The sequence below is a fragment of the Solanum verrucosum genome, unplaced genomic scaffold, assembly GCF_900185275.1.
Source record: "Solanum verrucosum unplaced genomic scaffold, falcon-dt-bn FXZP01000268.1, whole genome shotgun sequence".
Taxonomy (NCBI): domain Eukaryota; kingdom Viridiplantae; phylum Streptophyta; class Magnoliopsida; order Solanales; family Solanaceae; genus Solanum; species Solanum verrucosum.
Genome location: NW_026019957.1, coordinates 2,042,844 through 2,059,440, shown reverse-complemented (window position 1 = coordinate 2,059,440; position 16,597 = coordinate 2,042,844). Strand labels below are relative to the sequence as shown.

At 32.1% G+C, this 16,597-nt stretch overlaps 1 protein-coding gene and 1 long non-coding RNA gene across 2 annotated transcripts; one reads left to right on the top strand and one right to left on the bottom strand.

The window, feature by feature from the left end:
* The first annotated feature begins 7,783 nt into the window (after positions 1–7,783).
* LOC125814748 (putative late blight resistance protein homolog R1B-16) lies at positions 7,784–10,461 on the top strand. The gene has a single exon (XM_049494208.1). The coding sequence runs from the start codon at positions 7,804–7,806 to the stop codon at positions 10,459–10,461; it is 2,658 nt and encodes an 885-aa protein (XP_049350165.1). The 5' UTR covers positions 7,784–7,803.
* Positions 10,462–14,296: 3,835 nt separating this feature from the next.
* On the bottom strand, positions 14,297–15,466 carry LOC125814701 (uncharacterized). The gene is made up of 2 exons (XR_007442128.1): positions 15,370–15,466; positions 14,297–14,575 (listed from the first exon to the last, which is right to left on the bottom strand). It is a non-coding gene; the product is annotated as an uncharacterized LOC125814701 (long non-coding RNA).
* Between the last annotated feature and the right edge of the window lie 1,131 nt (positions 15,467–16,597).

Below are 16,597 nucleotides of genomic sequence, written 5' to 3'. Positions count from 1 at the left end.
GTACTCTTGTAGTGAAGATCTTATTTTGATAGACATGGCTGGAAGGATGAAGGTTAAGTTTGATAAATATTGGGAGAATATTGAGAAACCTGAGAATTTGAAAATGTTGTTGTTCATTGCTATTGTGTTGGATCCTAGGTATAAAGATGCGATATGTCAATTTTATTCTTAGCAAAGCATGTGGCTTCTTATTGGGAAAATTAAAGGCAGATAATGTGGAAGGTGTCTTGAAACGTTTGTATAATCACTATAATTATTCTTCGATTGAAACTTTTACAAATAACATTGGAGATGACACTAACATGATGGGTGAAGTTGATGATATATTGCATTCTCAATGGGAGAAACATTTAGAAGATGAGGAAAACATTGGAAAAAAATCTGAGCTTGATCAATATTTGATGGATAATGTAGAGAAGCCAAAAGATTTTAATATCTTGACTTGGTGGAAAGCTTCATCGAATAGATATCCAACTATTTCAAAAATGGCAAGGGATGTTCTTTCTATTCCCGTGTCCACTGTTGCATCTGAATCAGCCTTCAGTACAGGTGGTCGTATTCTTGATTCATATCGGAGTTCTTTATCACCAAAGACAGTAGAAGCTCTTATTTGCACTCAACAATGGATACGGTCACCTTCTAAAGAATGGAAGGTTCAAGATTATTTGGAGGAAGTTCAAAAAATTGAAGAAGTTGGAAAAGGTAATTTACTAATTTAATTCTTAATTCTCCATCTTTGATATTAATTTTCTACTTTGAAAACAACTTTATGCTAGTTGCTATCTAACACAAAGTTGAGTTGACAAATGATTCAATATCTAATTACTCATTTATGTGCTAATAATTCTTTTCCTTATAGAGTGTCCAGGTGCTCCTTTGAGTATCGATTAGTTTAATGAAGTAGCTTTTTGTAAATCTTTTGATATATAGGCATTTCCTTTCCCTTTATTGAAATAGCGTTTTACAGTTCTTTATTATCTAACAAAGTTAATTTTACAAGTCTAGTTACTCGTTCACGTGCTGATAATTTTCTTTCTTTCAGAATGTATGTCTAGGTGACGTTTTGAGTATATATTAGTTTGGATGAAGAAAATATGCAGCTAGATCATGGTAGTTGAAGATTATTGGAGTAGTTTTGCAGTTCTTTTGTTGGGTTTTTAAGAGAATATTTTACAAACATAATGTGAAGTGCTGTGTTTTTAATTTTCAATGTTAAATAGACTTATTTTTTATAAGATATTTGCTCCTGTTGATCATGTGAGGATCTTGATAATCAAAATTTGTAGAAATCAGATTGAAATGAAATGGTTATTGAGCAGTTGTCAGGTGGCGTTTCTCTTCGTATCTTCTTCTATCTCGATGTGTTGTCTTCTGATGTTATAAAATCCTCATTCTCTGGTTGTTTGCTTTAGTTTTTTGTTAGGTTGATGATGTCTTAACGTGATGGGTATTGTAACACATATCTGTCAAACAAATATGTAAGCAATTCTTGTAGAATAAAGGCAATTCTTGTAGATATGTGTAAGCAAATATGTAATCAAAGAGTTTAAGTAATTATGTAATTATGTAATCAAAGAGTTGATTACATATTTGAGTTGACCTATTTGGTGAGGAAACTGAAGAGGAAAAGAAGGTTGCTGAAGAACGTGCTGCAACATTGAAGGCTTCAGGGAAGAAGAAAGAATCTGGCAAGTCCTTAGTTCTCATGGATGTCAAGCCATGGGATTATGAGACTGATATGAAAAAGCTTGAAGAAGCAGTTCATATGGAAGGATTGACTTTTGGAGCATCTAAACTTGTTCCTGCTGGATATGGTATAAAGAAGCTGCAAATTATGCTTACCATTGTGGATGTTTTTCTTCCTTGTTTGGAAGAATATTTACTTATAAAAGTATTGATTTTGAATAATAAAAAAAAAGATTACATATTTGTTTACACATGTAAGCAAATATGTAATCAAAGAGTTTAAGTAATTTGTTTGACAAATGTGTGTTACAGATGAAATGGTTTTGTTTGACAGATATTTGCAAAGTCTGCGTTAAATTGGCCAGAAAGCAAATAGTTGTCCAAATGTAAACTAAAGGCAATTCTTGTACTAAAAACACCTCCAGCTTGTACAAAATGAAGATGGATAGATGAATATTGGCTTCTCCTATTGTAAAACCTAAACACTCTTTAAAAAAACCGATAAAACCGAAAGAACCGAATAAAATCGAAACCAAAAAAACCGATTTATATTGGTTTGATTTGGTTTATAAACTTAATAAACCGATATAATTGGTTTGGTTTTTTTTTTATATTAAACCAAACCAACCCGACCTATGTACACCCCTACGTGTGACCCATGCAAGTTTTTATAGATTCATTACAACGATTAAGTATATATGAAAATATATTATTAGTAATAAAATAACAATTACAAATAAATTTTTAAAAGGGTGACAAAAACAACATTTATAAATTTTGAACTTTGGTTAGTAGTTAGCAAATTTTCAATCATGTCACAAATGGCTAACAGAGCCCCAAATAAACCCAGACATACGAAAATAAAAAAAATAAGAAAATTATATTAAAGAAGTCTAATATATAGAGAAACACACAGAAAATGAATAGAGAAGGAAAAATATACAACATACATATCCTTTCTTACACTTTAGTCATAACAATATAGAGGAAAACGAAATACAAAATTAATACATAACTTTTTGAATTTTTTGTCAACGCCTTCCATAACCAATTAAAATTATAGAGTCTTCTTCATTGAGTCAAACTAAAGAATGAATCAAATATTACAACATAATATAAGTGCTTCACTACTTTGATAATATAATGACAAAGGATAATCTTGGCGGGGGTCTCATAAAACAAAAAAATATATGAATTTATATAGATAAAAGCGCAGAAATACCAAAAGACATCTTAAAGGTTCAAATTAAACATTTGGAGGTTATGATTATAAAAAACATGCAATTTATGAATATTAAGATATCAATTGAATAGGTAATTAGATTTTTAAAAAAATACTATTAAATCTAGAGGAACTACGCAAACCTAATTCTCACCTTAATCAAATATGTAGGCATGTTTCCTCAAGTTCGATGATTAAAGTTCAAAAAATTAAATAAAATTATTAAATTTTTATTCAAGAAAATGAAAAAGTTTTTATCCTTGTTAAGAAAAGAATGTTTATCCTTATTCAAAAATATAAAAAAAAAATAGTTTTTACTTCACATTTCAATTAATTTTAGAATGAAAAAAAAAAGATAAATAATTTTTTAGAACATAGAAAAGTGTCATGTCACTTTTTTAAGAAGAGAAAATTCAAGAATGACCAAACTGAAAACCAAAGTAAAATTACAATTAAATTTGAATGTTAAATTACCCCTTTTTTCCTGCTTGCCAATGGTTCTCACTTCTCGGTACTAGATTGTTTTCTGAAGGAGAGATAACTCTAACTTTTCACCTAGGAAATCAATTAACAATTGAAAGCAAAGTGAATTAGGAAATCAATTAACAATCATAAAAATTCTTGATGAATGATAAAAAAATTCTTTATATTGATTTTGTTTTTGTAAAGGAATTAATGCATATTCATTTCTTCCGGTTGTCACTCGATCGAATTTTCAAAATCATGCCAAAGTATGCACGTCTTGGTTCATAAGTTGTGATGACTTCAACCTTTCATCCAATATTCATGCTATTTGAACAAATCAGTCTTTAAAACTTCACAGTCATGTTGCAGAACTCGTGTTCCTCTTCACAATTTTAATTTTACCTTCAAATTGGCAAAAAGAGAGGTAAATTGAAAACTTGTAACGCAGGAGATGATACCTTGCACACAATAGCTATGTCGACAAAATACCAATTGAAAATTATAGTGTGTATATCCTGAAAAGGAGAGAAAATAAGAGCACATCACACATGAGTTATTTAATAAAGAGTATGTACTATATTTATTGAAAGAAAGTAGTCATGGATCATGAGTAAATTCCAACTTTTCAGTATAAGTACTCACATATACATCATTTGTAATGATGAATTGAAGACTTGTTGTAAGGGATGAGAATTGGAGAAAGAACATGAAGAAAGGAGGTGTATTTTAGTACACAAAGGACTCGACTGTTGAGTTTTGTTAAACTAAAAACATTAGCGGCTTTTGGGTTTATTTGACGGAACAGTTATCTAATATAATAATAATTAACAATTAAAGTCATTAAGAAGTAGAAAATGATAAGTTGTAACATCGATCTAACCATGTATTTTTTCTATTTTAATTGTAATTATTGATTTTATTTTAAATGATTTTAATTAAAAATAAGTGAAGGGCATTTTCGTAATTCAACTTTGAATTTAAAATCTTCTCACTTATAATAATATATGATTTTGTGATGCTGTTTGAGCAAATAAATTTTTTGCGAGATTTAAGTTTATATTTTCATATGATAATATTCTATAAGTAATTATGTCTTCGCACCCTTAAAGAGTGTATGTATGTATGCTAAGTATAAGTTCGATTGCTAAGGATAAAATTAAAAGACCAGTCCATTTGAAGGTCAAATTGTGTCATTTCTTCTTATTATAATTGTCATTTTTAGTTGATTGATTAGCTCTTGTGAAAAATTGGTCCAGTAATTTGATTTTTCTTGACCTATTTTTTAAGAATTACAACACATTATCCTACAACAAATGAACCAAAAAATTCTATCTTTTATCTTGTTTTTATGCCACTTTCAAGAATTTATGACTCTTCTTATAGTACTTACAGTACTGTTTGCTCCTCTTCACAATTTTACAAGCAGCAAACAAATATAATCATATCAATAAACCAAGATATAAATGTTACAGTAGAATTTCTTGATATTATCGAAATAAAATAAAAAATTACAATAAAAAAATAATAAGTTTGTGTACTGACAGTGATGAATTTTTGGCATATCAGTAGGTAATAATTGAACAAATTATTTTAACGACATTGTATTTTAATAAAGGGAAAAAGGTTAAATATATCTCCGAACTTTAAAAAATGATATATATATATATCTTTCGTTATACTTTTGGATCATACATACTCTTACCGTCATAATTTTGGATCATATATATCGTTTGATCAAACGGAAAAACACGTGGCATGATCTCAAATATTTGCCCTATTTTATTTTATTTTTTATCCAAAATTTAACCTCTCTCTTCTCTTTCTCTCTCCAAGTTCATATTCTGGTTTTTCCTCTCTCTCACCGTATCGCCGGAAAATTCTCTCAATCTTCGACACATTTCACATTTTTATATATAATTTTAATTGATCTCTCATCCATAAGGAAAGAAAATTAAATAATCAATTAGGGCTCATATTTGTTTCTTAGCCAAAGATCAAACTTTTGGTTGATTTGTTTTCCTAATGTGGTTGAGATTTAGGGTGTGTTTGGTATGAAGGAAAATGTTTTCCTGGAAAACAAGTTGATTTTTGACTTATTTTCTTATGTTTGGTTGGTGAGTAGAAAATATTTTCCGGAAAAGATTTTTAGTGTTTGATTTATGAATGAAAAATATTTTTGAGGAATATCTTTTATTTTTACTAGAGTAGAAAATAATTTTTGAAATTGAAAAAATAGTTTTTAAAAACAAACTTAAATTTTTTTTGGAGGGTTGGGGGGGGTCGAGAGTAGGGGTGAAAAATTGAAATTTTGAAGTTGAAAATATTTTTTAAAAACAAACTTAAATTTTTTTTGGGGGTTGGGGGGGGGGGGTCGAGGGTTGGGGTGAAAAAATAAAATTTTGAAGTTGAAAATATATTTTAAAAACAAAATTAAAATTTTTTTTGGGCGTGGGGAGAGGGGGTGCTAGTAGGGGTTGGGTGGGGTGGGGTGGGGGATTGGGTAGGGGTGAAAAAAATGAAATTTTAAAATTGAAAATATTTTTGAAAAACAAACTTAAAATTATTTTTTGGGGGTGGGGGGGGCGGCTAGTAGGGGGTGGTGGGTGGGGGTCGAGGGTAGGGGTGAAAAAATGAAATTTTGAAATTGAAAATATTTTTTAAAAACAAACTTGAATTTTTTTATTTTTTTTGGGGGAGGGGGGGTGGGGGGCTGGTAGGGGGTTGGGTGGGGGGGGGGGGGGGGGTAGGGGTGGGTGGGTGCAGGGTAGGAGGTGCGTGGGGAGTCGAGGGTAGCGTGAAAAAAATGAAATTTTGAATTTGTAAATATTTTTTAAAAACAAACTCAATTATTTTTTTTTGGGGGGAGGGGGTGACCGGAGAGGGGGGTGGGAGATCGAGGATCGGGATGAAAAAATAAAAATTTGAAGTTGAAAATATTTTTTAAAAACAAACTTAATTTTTTTCTTTTTGAAGGGAGTTGGGGGCTGATAGGGGGGTTGATGGGGGGAGGGGGGGAGGGTAGTGGGTGGGGGGTAAAAAAATAAAAAATTGAAATTAGAAATATCTTTTAAAAGCAATTTTTAATACTTTTTTGGGAGGGGGTGGGGTAAAAAAATTGAATTTAAAAACAGGCTTTAAAATTATTTTATTTTTTTTGGGGGGTTGGTGGTTTGAGGCTACGGACAAAATAAATTGATTTTTTCAACAAAAAAATAATTGTAATTTGAAGTTGGAAGAGAGTTTTGGAAAATGTTTTCCTTAAGTTTAGAAGGGAAGTCATTTTCCTTAAATTTGAGGAAAATGAATTGATTTGAAAAACATTTTCCAAAACATTTAGTCCAACCAAACATGAAAAAATTGAAAAACATTTTCCGGAAAATGTTTCCTTCATACCAAACACACCATTAGAGTTTGTGGTGCTATTTTGGAAAACACTTTCTGGAAGATCTAATTGCTTAAGTTTTGATTACATTTGTGAAGGATCAAATTCCGTTCTCTGTTCTCTTGGTGCTTAGATTTGAGTAGTTTGATCCGCTCACTTTTTTCGTTTTTGAATTGTGAGTGTTGAATTTTTCTCAAACATATTTTGGTCTACAAAACTTGAAATTGCAGACCTTCACCATTGATCTGAGATTTATGGGAGGGGGAGTGATGGAAATCTAGAGAGCTTGAAAATAAATCGGTGTTGAATTATTGACATCAAAATTTGAGAAGAATCTTGCCAATAGTGATTAATTGGAAATGGGTGTTGATCAAGCTATGGAGATGGGTGTTGGTTCGGTGTTGAAATTAGATGTATTGATAATGGAGATCAATTAGAAATCAGCCAAGTGAATGAATGGATTAAAAATAAATAAATTTTGGATAAAAAATAAAAATAAAATAGGGCAAATATTTGAGATCATGCCACGTGTTTTTCCATTTAATCAAAGGGTATATATGATCTAAAATTATGAAGGTAAGGATATGTATGACCCAAAAGTATAACGAAAGATATATACGTATCATTTTTGAAAGTTCGGGGGCATATACATTTTCCCTTTAATAAAATAAGATCATATTCATAAAAAATAAAAAAAAGATTTCAAATATATTATTTTAACTCACCTCGGGTTATAGTTTAGGCCTCAATTGTTTGTCGTTAATAAAGGTCTGAATTATTTAGTGCATTTATTTTTGAATAAGTCATTGATCATTAAAGTATTGAGCGGAGGCTTAATATATTACTAATTAGAAATTGCTAGTTGATTTCTAATAGTTACTTATAATATGGTAGTGGCTTTCCAGCTTTATTATAAAATGGCTAGTTGTATGTAATAAAATCAGCATCTTCTAATTGTTTAGTGTTTTGTAAACCATTTGACGAGCTCAGCTGATATAGTGATATACTTGTAAATCAAATCTCTTCATTCACAAATCTTGTATCGGAGATGGCTGTTTATGCTGCTGTAACTTCTCTGATGGGAACAGTGCACCTGATTTCGCAATCCAGCTTAGACTTTCAGGAAAGTAACAAAGAATGTTCGAAATCACTCCACGAGAAGGTTGGTTCTCTGTTAGAGTTTCTTGACAATTCTGATAATGAACTGATGAAGGATCTGCAGAAAAAGGTCAAAGATCTAGCAAATGAAATAGAAGATGAAGTCGAATCACAAGTTTTGCAGATTATGGAGAAGGATGAACATATTCAAACAGAGGCAAATGAGAGGCTTCGTAAGATCTTGGAACAAGCTATAGAAGACATCGATTCTGTGAATGAAGAGCTCAGAAAGCAGAGGAACAAGAATAACAATTCGCTATCTGGAAATTGTTCGCTTGGTGGTTCTACTTCACCACGATCGCGTGTTTCAACCCTTGAGAACGACATGGTGGGGCACAGCGATGAACAAGCGAGAGTGCGGGGTGAGCTTATCGGGCACTCATCTCTACTGGAAGTCATCTCCATTACTGGGATGGGTGGCATAGGCAAGTCAACTTTTGCCAAAACGATGTTTTCCGATCCCTCAGTTATGGGCTTCTTCGATGTTCGTGGATGGATTACTGTATCCAAGGACTACAGTTTAAGAAAGATGCTTCTATCCCTCCTTCAAGACGCTATTGGCGTGAATGAAGTGCTTGATAAGAAACCCGATGATGAACTAGCTGATTGCTTGCAGAAATGTCTCAAGGGAAGAAGGTATTTGATTGTTGTGGATGACATATGGAGCACGAAAGCCTGGGAAGACATCAGACAATGGTTTCCAGAAAACAACAATAGAAGCCGAATTCTGTTGACTACTCGGATAATGGAGGTTGCTCGAGATGCTAGCTATCCTAAGAATCTTTTTCCAATGCGTTTCCTAGATCCAGAAGAAAGTTGGAATTTGTTTTGCCAAAAGGCTATCAGCAAAAATGATTGTCCAACTGAATTTGAGAATGTTGGAAAGGTAGTTGTAGAAAATTGCAAAGGCTTACCACTAATGATTTCTGTGGTTGCAGGGTCTCTTTCTAGCAAGAGGACGCTGGACGAGTGGAATGAAGTAGCTCAAAGTGTAAGCTCATTAGTAAACCTTGATGATTATCAACGTTGCTCAGGAGTGCTCGCTTTGAGCTACAATCATCTTCCTTCCCACTTGAAAGCTTGCTTTCTGTATTTCGGAGTTTTCAAAAAAGCTAGTGAAATTTCTATTGAAAACTTGATTAGATTATGGATAGCAGAAGGACTCTTTAAGCTGTGGGGGATTGGGGATTTGGAAAAAGAGGTTTGTAGTTTACTACATGATCTTATTGATAGAAGTTTAATTGTTGTTTGCAAGCATAGTTTGGATGGAAAAATCAAGACATGTAGGATTCATGATCTTCTCCATGATTTATGCTTGAGAGAATCGGTAAGTGAGAGTCTTTTGTATGCTTCAAATACCTCAATTTCAGGTACCAATGTTCCTCAACATCGTCGGTGGGTTTCATTTCATCAAGAGCCAGTGCTAAATTTTTTCTCTCTTACCTTCCCTACTTATTGCAAAACACGTTCTCTTCATTTTCTTGCGGTAAAACCGTACCGTACTACATTTGAATTAGGACTAGACCGTTTCAAACTTCTTAGAGTATTAGACTTCCTGGGATCAAACCTGATACATTTATCTAACGTATTAGCAAACCTAGTTTCCTTAAGGTATTTGAGGGGTGATTTCAGTGGATATCCACTAATTTATAAACTTCGGAATCTACAATTTCTTAGTTTTTGTCAAGTAAATAAGCTTCTACCCAATGAAATTCACTTACCAGATGGAACCTGGAAAATGTCTCAATTGAGGCATCTCCACTCTGCAAGTTTTTATTTGTGTTCTCCTCCAAAGGTATCTGGCAATAAGTACCGGGTTTTGGAAAACTTGCAAAGTGTTCATGGGTTGAGACCTGTTTGTTGCACAAAAGAAATGTTTGAAGGGATTAAAAAGGTGAAAAAATTGGGGATTTGTGGCGAGACTAATCACTTCTATTATGCGCCCAAATGCCTAGATTATCTTAGATATTTACCTGAGCTAGAGAAACTAAAAATCTTATTATACGATCATTACGGAAGTGATTTGCTTCATAAGCAGCCAGTTCCATGTGTGGGTTCTTTCCCACCGAATCTCAAGAAGCTGACACTTCAAGGAACTCATCTATTATGGTCAAAACTGACAATCATTAGCAAGTTGCCCAAACTCGAGGTGCTCCAATTGAAGGCATTAAAGTTGTTTGGTGATGAGCTTGGAGAAACTGTCTGGAAAGTATCAGAGATGGGATTTCCTAAATTGAAATTTTTGCTCTTAGAGAAGAAGGGTCTTAAATACTGGAAGGCCACCGACGATTCTTTTCCATGCCTTGAGCGTGTAATTATCAAAAACTGCCGTTTCTTACAAGAGATTCCTAAAGAATTTGCAGATAGTATGACACTGAAGCGAATTGAGTTATGGGGATGTACTCCTTCCCTTGTGAATTTCGCTAAGGAGATCCAAGAAGAGCAAGAGAGTTTGGGAAACAACATACTTCAAGTTTATGCCTATGACACAATTAGAGGTAAGTGGAATGATTCTTCAACATCCATTATATGTTTTACCAGTAATTAATTGACGTGCTGACTTTGATTCAAAGTTTTATGTGCATAACTACTAGTATATCTTGATTGTAATAAGATAGGTAAAATTGAATATTTCATATGTATAGACTCTGTAAAAGTGGAAGGGCGGGGGGATGGAATTCATTAGATTGAATAAGTTGATAACATCTCTCTTACATCTTGAGAGGCCTAGTTTAGTCCATTTTATTGTTGGGACATTTGGTTATAGAAATTTGTTGGAAATGAAGACACTTTTGAAAGAGTAGCATGCCAATTATTGCAAAAAAAAATGTGGCCTTACATCTATGATAAGCCTACGGGGGAGATGTGATTAGACAGAACATGGTGCAGCTTTAGCTTATCGAGGAGATGACCTTAAATCGGAGGGTGTGGAAGTCATGGATTAGGGTAGAAGGTTAGTAGGTAGTGGAGTGTTCTCTTGCTTCGCAAGGGTTTAGGCTTAGTGGTGTACGGTGTCTGTCGTAGTATTTGTTTTATTCTTGTAATGTCTTGCTTTTGCTTTCTATCACCATCTGTTTTTGTTATGGTGTTTCAATTATTGCATTATTTTGTTCTTATTACTGTTTTCTTCTGTATTAGTTGCTTCACTGTCTATTTTATACGTACTTTGATTTGTTGTACTCGAGTCGAGAGTCTTCGAGAAACAGCCTCTCTACCTCCATGAGGTAGTGGTAAGGTATGTGTACACTCTACCCTCCCCAGACTCCACTTGTAGGATTTGATCAGTAAGTATATATATATATATATATATATATATATATATATATATTGTTGTTGGTGTTACATAAATGATCAGCAGGGCAACGTTTTCAACAATGGTTTAGATATGCTCTTCAATAACGTTTTTAACAATGGTTGAAGCTAGATATGTTAAATCTCTTAAAAATATGTGCAGAAGTATATATATGTCCTACCGAGGAAGATACGAAGGAAGAAGTAGAAACATCTCTCTGTGTTTAGTCAAGGACAGAAGTATATATATGTCCTACCGAGGAAGTGCTTAGATATCAAGGTCGTTTGTGTGTTTCCTCAAGGAGTTTGCAGATCGTTTAAACATGAAGACAGTAAACAACTGAAGTCAAGGACATTCAACATCTACTATATCCATCAAAAATAAGTTTCAACTTCATATATACCGTGTAACTCTCCATCGAAACAGGTTTGGTTGAACTCCCTTACTCTGGCATTGCCCCTGGTGGGATTACACTGGATTGTTATTGTTCTTGTTCTTGTATCTCATAAAATGGGGTTGATTTTATCATCAATACTCAAACTAGAATATGTAATAGTTCATTTGTACTTTTACCCCTATTTTGTGATGCTCTTTTACCCCTATTTTGTGATAATATTCTACCAGCAATTATGTCTTTGTACTTTTAAAGTACGTATGTAAGCTAAGTATAAGTTCGATTGCTAAGGATAAAATTAAAAGATGAAGGGAAAATGGTGTTATTTCTTCTCATTAATTACCATTTTTAGTTGATTCATTAGCTCTTGTGAAAAATTGGTCCAGTAATTTGATTTTTCTTGACCTATTTTTTTTTAAAACTACAACACATTATCCTACAACAAATGAACCAAAATTTTCTATCTTTTATCTTTTTTTTATGTCACTTTCAAATGTTATTATAAAGATCATATTTATAAATAAAAAAAAATCAAATGTATTATTATAACTCGCCTCGGGTTATAGTTTAGGCCTCAATTGTTTGATGTTAATAAACTAAATGGTTTAGATCTTAGGTTATTAAGTGCATTTGTTTTGAATAAGTTATCATTGAAGTATTGAGTGAAGGCTTAATATTATTAAGAACTATTTCTGAGTGAATAATTTTCATATCACTCTATTCATAATTATTAACCACCATCATTACCATTTCTGACATCACAATTATCACCATTATTATTCGACCATCATTTACGTCGCTAACTACCAGCCGCCACACCAACCAACATAGCCATCAGACCCTCACGGGCAACCACTTCTTGCAATCGTTGTTACACTTATCACTTAAATCATTATAATTATATCACTTCCACCATCATCGTCATCATCGCAATTGCCACCTCTATCAACCTCTACCATCACTGGGGTCAATCTCTATTACCAACCACCCCAATCATCACAACTAGCATCGTTGTCAACTACCACCACACATTGTTTAGTTACCATCATCAACGCTATCATTTACTAGCATCAACTTCACCATCACAATCACCATTATCAATTGTCACCATTACTTCAGTCTCTACAATACAATGCAACTATTTCCATCATTTATAATATCACTACCACCATCATTATCAGCCACTAGCAATAGTCATTATCATCATTTCCACTACAACCCGTCTCTACCATTGCTAGTAACATAAGCATTTTATTTTTTATTTAAATTATATATTTATTATATTTAGAAATAAATAAATATGTATATTCAGACATTGTAAATCAAATAATCTAGAAATAACATCTTAATTGATATACATTTTAATTTTGACACATTAATTTTAATAAAAATAAATAAGACCTTATACACTTTTTTTTTTACAATTTTTTTTTTTCAGTAAAGTAGTAGAGAAAGTCGGTGGCACGTATAATAACGTCAGTTTGTACCATGGCATCAATGCATTTAGTCAGCGACAGCTCTATTTTTATTTATTTTTTATTTTTCGTTCGACGTTCATTGCATTTAGTCAGAGAAAGTTTTTTTTTTTTTTCATAGTGCCAATAAAAAAAAATATTCTTAATTAATATAATTTCTTTAAAGAATTGATCAAGTCAATAACTATTTTAAATGTTCAGTACTAACTTGACATAATACTTAGAGCCTGTTTGGATTGACGTAAAAAAATAGTTTTTAAATCAAAAATAAAATGTCAAATCAAATTGACTTTTAAGTCAAAAAATAAAAAGTAGTGGAAACCTAATTTTGGTTTCTGACTTATTTTAAGTCACTTTTTACCTTGTCAAATACTTCGTAACTTATTTTAAGTCATTTTAGACTTATTTTAAGTTATTTTTTATATTTGTCAAACACTTCCAGAAATAAAAAACTGACTTAAAAGTAGGTTTGACAAACTTTTAAGTCAATCCAAACGGGATCTTAGAAAACTATTAGGGGTCGTCAGTTGGGAATAATGAATTATCTCAAGATAAGTTATTTTACCATGTATATGACGTAACTTATCTCATCATTAGTTAAGGTATTAATCATGAGATAAATAATCCCAGGATTGTCTGATACTTTTAAACAAACACGCATTTTATTTCTGAATTACTAAATTTGTACCTCACACCAAACAACTCTAAGTAGCATGATAATTTTATTATATCATTTTTTATTATAATAAATTCAATGTTTTATATGTTGGTGGTGGTGCTTTGGAAATGCATTGAAAATTATAATTAATGTAATCAAATAAAGTATGAAATAAGTAATATATATCTCTTCATTTTTTTTAACTGGTTGAGTAAAAGGGAATATTTCTTAGTATATATATAAAAGTGAACGAATAAAATAGCATATATATGAAACCGTATATATGTATACTAGAGGGGCATGGCCCGTGCTAACATTTATAATATTAATGGTGGATGTTTACATGCATCATCATTTGGAGGTGCAAGGTAGGAATTAAATTAAAAGAAAAATGAAAAAAGTAGCACATGATAAACATAGAGCTAATATTACGATAAAGATATAATATTAATGCAGATGTATGCCAAATAAGTAGATAAAAGTTTACCTTTGAGAATACCTTCATTGGAACAAAATAACGTAAACAGTGACTAATAAACGATCGTAAAGAATTTTAGATACAACTTGTAAAATTATCCTTCCTTGCAATTCACAAATCAATCATTGTAAAGTAGTCATGGAAATTACACAACTAATGTTTTCACAATTTATCTAGGTTGATCAAGCATCTTAAGAGTTTTTGAGACCGAACCCTCAACATATTGAAGCATATCTCCCTAGAAAATGAAAAGTTAAGAAGATTAAAAGGACGACTCCATTAATACAATTCTAAAAATTCCCTGCATGAAATATGCACAAATAGTCCTCAAGCAACACTGTTTTTCAAGAAAGGACAATGATCACCTGTGGAAAGAATAAAAGTCAGAAGATCAGATACCATCTAAACAGAAAAATTCAATACAAAAAACCAAACATCCCCATGTAAAACTACAATCTCGATTAGAGGAACAACCCAATTCAGGCTCAGAAGTCGGAACTACTATATTAACTATCCAAAGGAAAAGTTAAGCCATTAAATAATATGTCATACTATTAACAGTCGATTGTTTACTCAAATTTCCAGCAATTAAAAAGACATAGTACCTCTTCTTTTTCATTCAGCAACTATCTGTTAACTTGTAGAATGATGGAATCACACTTGGAAAAGCAATGAATTTCAAATATGAAGTTTTACATGTTCAACCTGTCATAACTCATATATACGACACCAATTTTCAGAAAAAGGTCTACCAATATTTCCAAATTGTATCCACCTAGTAAGGAGTAATTTTTCATGCTTAAGTTATATAAGCACTAAAATGTATTGGTTAAGCAATTGCCCTCACATTCCAGCCGAAAAGTAGGAATCATCAACATTTAAATTTCATGGATTCAACCTTTAGGTTCTTACGACAGAAAATATTACACTTTAAAATTACACATGGTCATGTATATATCGTCTCGAAAATAATCGATATAACTAAACCCATCAAACTCTTGCTTTATCTGCACTTTGTCTAGACATCAAATTTAATGAATTTAGCCGTACATGTAAATATTAATATCATAAGCATCAACCAAATTAATCATAGAGTTGTAATACTAATAATTTATCTGTGCAAATCAAATTTCTAGATAACAAATGAGAGAGCACTTACATATGAATAGAAGTGCAACCATACTTGAGAGGCAAAAACTTTATTTAGCGCCAGACGTGTTGATACCTGTAATTTCTAATGAACAAAGTACAAGCACCTGATCCAAAAAAAATTTGTACAATGAAGTAATTTTATGTAATTCAACCAAGAACACACAAATCTAACAGCAAAGGAACGAAAAAAGATTAACTGCCATGAAATTGTTGGTGGGGTGGGGTTGGGGGGGGGGGGGGAGCTTACATCTATTATTTTTAGGAAAAGCTCCACCAAATATGCTCATTCTTCAACTTGATCACCTCTGTCAATAACAACAATAACATACCCAGTATAGTTCCACAACTTGATTGGCTTTGTCAAATAGAGATATATCTGTTTTCATTCCATACTTAAGGATCCAAATGAATCAGAAGGAAAAAACAACAAGTAAGAAATTGAATTATCTTTCGTGAACTGTTTAAATAACAAAATTTACTAAAGTAGTTCTTGCATATAGATCAAGTATTGACCATAATTTTCCAGTGAGTTGCAGAGACTCGCACACAAAGGGAGAATCGTGTTCATCCATGTTATTACGGACATACAGGCAAACAAAGTTGTGAACTTTCACTATGCTTTTGTGTCATTAATTTTTAAATACACTTCTTCTTGTTCTTTTAGTAATGTTGACCGAAGAGCTGCTTTAATTCTGAAAGCTTTTCATTCATTGAAAAATATCTATATTTTTAATAAATAGAGGTATCAATATCTCAAATAATAAGATAATTCTTGTATTAGTGATGTGGCTTTTCAATTATGTGATTTTGAGTTAAACCACTAGTTCTAAACTTTTTAATATAGGTTAATTCTCTTGAAAAAATAATTGAGATGACACAGGAGGTCGGGGTATAAAACTCAAAGAATTGTTAACATGACAAACTACCAGCAAGACAATTAAGGAACATAATAACAAAAGAGCTATGAGCATAATGAGAGTATAATTCTCTCCCGAACTCCCAATAAACTTGATTTATCTAGAACAAACACAAAAACAAAGAAAAATCCACAAACATAGTAACTGAAGATTATCCCAAGATAGAGTAAGGTAACAAAAAATGCATAATGATGACTCAAGAACTATAAATAAGAGAGAACAAAGAACTCTGACCTGCATATTTCAGTAAATATTTCATCAGGTATAACAAAACTGAAGGCCAAAAGGAGTCATTAAGATTATTTGCTAAGGAGACCT

Excerpts from the sequence above, each read along its gene's own strand:
- LOC125814748 (XM_049494208.1), top strand. The coding sequence starts at position 7,804 with ATGGCTGTTTATGCTGCTGTAACTTCTCTGATGGGAACAGTGCACCTG.